Source organism: Olea europaea, unplaced genomic scaffold (genome assembly GCF_002742605.1).
Source record: "Olea europaea var. sylvestris unplaced genomic scaffold, O_europaea_v1 scaffold796, whole genome shotgun sequence".
Classification (NCBI taxonomy): Eukaryota; Viridiplantae; Streptophyta; class Magnoliopsida; order Lamiales; family Oleaceae; genus Olea; species Olea europaea.
The window spans coordinates 400,216-404,507 of NW_019266391.1; the positions used below are offsets into that span (position 1 = coordinate 400,216).

Sequence of the window (4,292 nt, forward strand, 5' to 3'; positions counted from 1 at the left end):
AAACCGGAAAACCAATTCTCACCATATCAAAACAAAGAAAATTTCAATTCCCAAGAAAAGTTAGAAAATGTAATTCCATGGAAAAAAATGGTATCAAACACCCTTAAAACTTAATGTTGGAATTGAATTTTCACTTTTCCTAAAAAATTTTGGGCAATCAAACGGTGCCTAACAATAGATTTACTAAAGCCCTTAACCATAGTGTAGTTAGGATTGGTTTCACATAAAGATATGTTTTAGATCTCACATTAAAACTCCTCATATTTATTGTAATACATTAAGACGTACCATCTCAAGTTTAGAAGATTTCTAAAACCAACTGAGTTCGCACCATTAACTTTAGTAATTGTTAAAAAGAGAAGGATGTTGATAATTAGCCCTTGTTTGATTTAGATAAAAATTAAACTTTTAATAAATTTTCAACAAAAATGAGTGAAATGTATAGTTAAAAAGTTATAAATCCCAAAAATATAAAATTTATTTTTTGATTTTGACTTAGATTTTAATTCAAATTTTTAGTTGAGCCAAAATTTGCTACATGCAATTATGCCATGTTTGAACCTCATTTTTGTCATAAAATATATTTTTGAATAGTATATTGATGTAAAATGTATGATTAAAAAATAAGGAAAGGTTGTTCCTCGGGACATAGCTCAGTGGTGCAAAGGACAGGAGTGAAGTTATTTCACGTCTTGTTGGCAGCCGCAGTGTGAGGATCTGATTCTTGAGAGATGGAATTTGACTCTTTGTAAGCGTAGTGTATAGACAATTCTTGTTCCTTGGTCTATTGGGGCACATCCCACGATTTACCTCCCTCACAAAGTTTTAAAGACAGGGCGATAGGGGGCCCTCAAGGTTGGGGTTCAACTTTTTTTTTTTTTTTAAATAAGGAAAAGTTTTGAATTTGTGAATAATATTATTTTATTAAATAATATATGATTGAAATAATATCTAAACACTGTCTGTTTAAAAATGTATTTTTCTCCAAAAAATGAAGCTCAAACAAGAGCTATAATTACTCTAGTCCTGAGTCTAGGGTTGAATCCATTGGTTAGAGAAGATACGTTTTCTGTCCGTTGTACAGTGTCTGTACACAATGATCTTGTTGCAATTGTCTGCTACTCAAAAAACAAAGTACACATAGTTGGCCACAACCTTCCCGCCTTTAAAACCCACTCTCTCCTCTACAAATACTCAGAACACAGGCATCAGCTGGGAATTGAGATGAAGCCTGCATGGCTGAAAGGGCTAATGGAGGAGAAATTCTTCGAGCAGTGTGGGATTCACCAGAATCACAGAAAGAACGAAAAGAACATTTTCTGCTTGAATTGTTGCAGAAGCTTTTGCCCTCACTGCCTGCCTTCTCATTCCCCCTCTCATCCTTTACTCCAGGTTCAATCTATCACCTTCTTCACATTTTTCAATATTTCTGTTTTCATGTAGAATTTCTTTTACATAATTTATGTATATTTTGATAAAGCTATGCATATAATTAGTGATAGAATACCAAAATAACATAAAACTCTTACTCCCTCGGTCCCAATTATACATGCTCTTTTCATTTTTCACAAGAATTAAGAAATCTTCTTTAATGTATTTCAAAAATTAATTTTTGTCACAATCTTTTTTAGTTTACCCTATTTATTTTTCAGTAGTATCCAATAAATTATTGTTGGAAATAGTAAAAAATTTGAATGATTTAATTTGAAGAAGTATCGAGAGTTGTTCTATGTTTTCAATAAATGAAAAATGTGTGAATTTAGATGATTTTAGAAAATTGACATATTAAATTTGAAAAATTGAATAAGAGTATATTAGTATGTAAAGAAACAAAACAAAATATTTTAAATTAGAAAACAATCCTAAATATTTGGGATAAGAGAAAAAAAATGAATTTCATTCTATATAATTGGGACGAATGGAGTATATATTATTGGTTGAACATCTGAATAAAATGTTTAGGCTCGTTTTTATTCACATTTTTGAGCCCCTGTTTGGCCTCTATTAAATTCAATTACGTTACATTATATTTTATTCTCTTTTATTTTTAATCATACAATTTTTTATAAAATAATATTATACGTAAATCAAAATTTTTTTTTTTAACCACTCATTTTTCAAAAAAAATAATATTCCACCAATTTTCATTATCAAGAAATGGAGGCCAAAAGGGGCTGAATTTTAACTTGTAAATAGTTGTACTGCAGTTGTAGCTTTTGAGCACAGTTTGACCCCAATCGTCAAATGGTGCAGGCTGCTGCCCTATTTTGTCTTTGTTCAGAATTAGTACTGACCAATCGTTTCATGGTTCACTCTCCAGGGTCAGTTTATGCGTAACTCACCGATTTGCACTAAAAAAACCAATTTATTTGGGTAACATTAAATGAGATGTCCTTTATAATTTAGCGCTCGTTTCACTCTTATTAAATTTCATTCCATTTATATTTTATTTTTCTTTTATATATTTTTAATTAAATAATTTTTAATAAATAATATTACACGTAAATCGAAAAATTTTCATTATCTTTCAAACATTGATTTAAAAAAAATAAAAAATTATTCTACACATTTTCATTTCCAAAAAATGGGGGCGAAATGAGAGCTTAATAGAATAAAGTCACTTATCCAAGCTTAAATACAGGGGAAATGAAAAGACAGATTGATGTGTCAGAAAATAATTGAATGTTGTTTTAATTTTTCAAATTGTCCAATTATGCGTTGATACTTGTGCCTTCCACATTTGAGCTTGGATGTATAGCAAGACTGAAATGACGACATTTAATGACACTATTGAAATGCTAAACTACAAAGAATTAGTCATGGTTATTTAGGTTTATTATTTGCATTTTACAAGAATTAATATCGTGTGATAGAATTTTTACTCTCTTGAATTTCTTGTACGACAATTTACACACGAAATCCATCAATTTTTGTCAAATAATTAGATTGAAAGATGAAAAAAGACATGGGAACTTTATATATCATTAACCTTGTCATACTGGCGTACAGGTTAGGAGGTACGTTTATCACGATGTTATTAGATTGGACGATCTTGAAAAACTCATCAACTGTTGTTACATTCAGGTACCACTCGACCTAAATTTGTTTAGATGAAAGTAATGTCATCACATAGTCTAAATCTTTTCATTATATCAAATCTATAATAACACTAATTAGAAGTTTTTATCTGTTAATGCAGCCCTACACAATAAATAGTGCAAAAGTTATATTCTTGAATCAGAGAGCTCAATCTAGATCTTGCAAGGGTTCTGGCAATACTTGTTTCACATGTGACAGAATTCTTCAAGAGCCATTTAACTTCTGTTCTCTCTCATGCAAGGTCCAAGTACATTTCCATTTCGCCTTTCGATCAGAACTCCTAGAGCTCTCAATTGGGAATCGATTATAAATTATTATCGAGCCATTTTTCTTTTGCAATTTCTTATAAATTAAAATTATTGAAATGCATGCAGGTGGATCATATGACTTGTCAAGGGGAAGATTTGTCAAGCATATTATTTAGGTTTGATGAATCTGATTTCACTATCGAGGGGCTTCACATTGATGCCTTAGACGACGCTCAAATGACACCCGACTCCTTTTTAGAGGACCCAATATTGGAAGAATATAGAGAGTCATCGCATACTAGTTATGGCATAGGCAATTCTGCAATCTTCAAGGAAACAGAAGCCGAGAAAAGGAAGGGAAAAGGCGGGTTCCTCCCTGGTATTATGCTCTCCTTGAGCAATAGGAGAAAGGGAGCTCCACAAAGATCTCCTCTCTCTTGAACTCGTACTAAGAGACTTTCGGCGAAGGTCTTTTGCTGACGTCTCAAATCAAGTTCAATAATATACTTGTACCGATATAGTTTATTAGTATCTTATCGAAAATTTCCAACAAATATGTTATGTTATTCATGTAGTTCGTCAGTAACCAACGGTGATGTGTTTAGCATCGCCAATTTTGTACCACCTTTACTCAATGGAACTAGTTATTAAATTAAAGTTGATTTTCTTGAGAATTATACACTTTAATTCTATACCACAAAAAATAATAAAATCACCGTAAAATAATGCATAAGATTCATACAGGTTCAACTTATTGTAAGACTACATTTTCGTTCTTCACTACAAACTTATTTTTTACTGTAGTGAATTATACATTATATTCTTTCTAACCTCTCTTTTTCATGACGATTCAAAACCTTATTAATGACTTCCTTTTATAAATAAAATTAGAACAAAATGGAAATTACAAAAGTATGAAATTTCTAAACTATCTTTGATAAAATT

General features: G+C 30.9%; 1 protein-coding gene across 1 annotated transcript; it reads left to right on the forward strand.

Moving 5' to 3' along the window:
- The first annotated feature begins 1,070 nt into the window (after positions 1 to 1,070).
- On the forward strand, positions 1,071 to 4,004 carry LOC111391476. The gene is made up of 4 exons (XM_023016702.1): positions 1,071 to 1,392; positions 3,010 to 3,084; positions 3,200 to 3,340; positions 3,474 to 4,004. Exons 1-4 carry the CDS (start codon positions 1,225 to 1,227, stop codon positions 3,786 to 3,788), a joined length of 699 nt encoding a protein of 232 aa, XP_022872470.1. The 5' UTR covers positions 1,071 to 1,224; the 3' UTR covers positions 3,789 to 4,004.
- Positions 4,005 to 4,292: the final 288 nt, after the last annotated feature.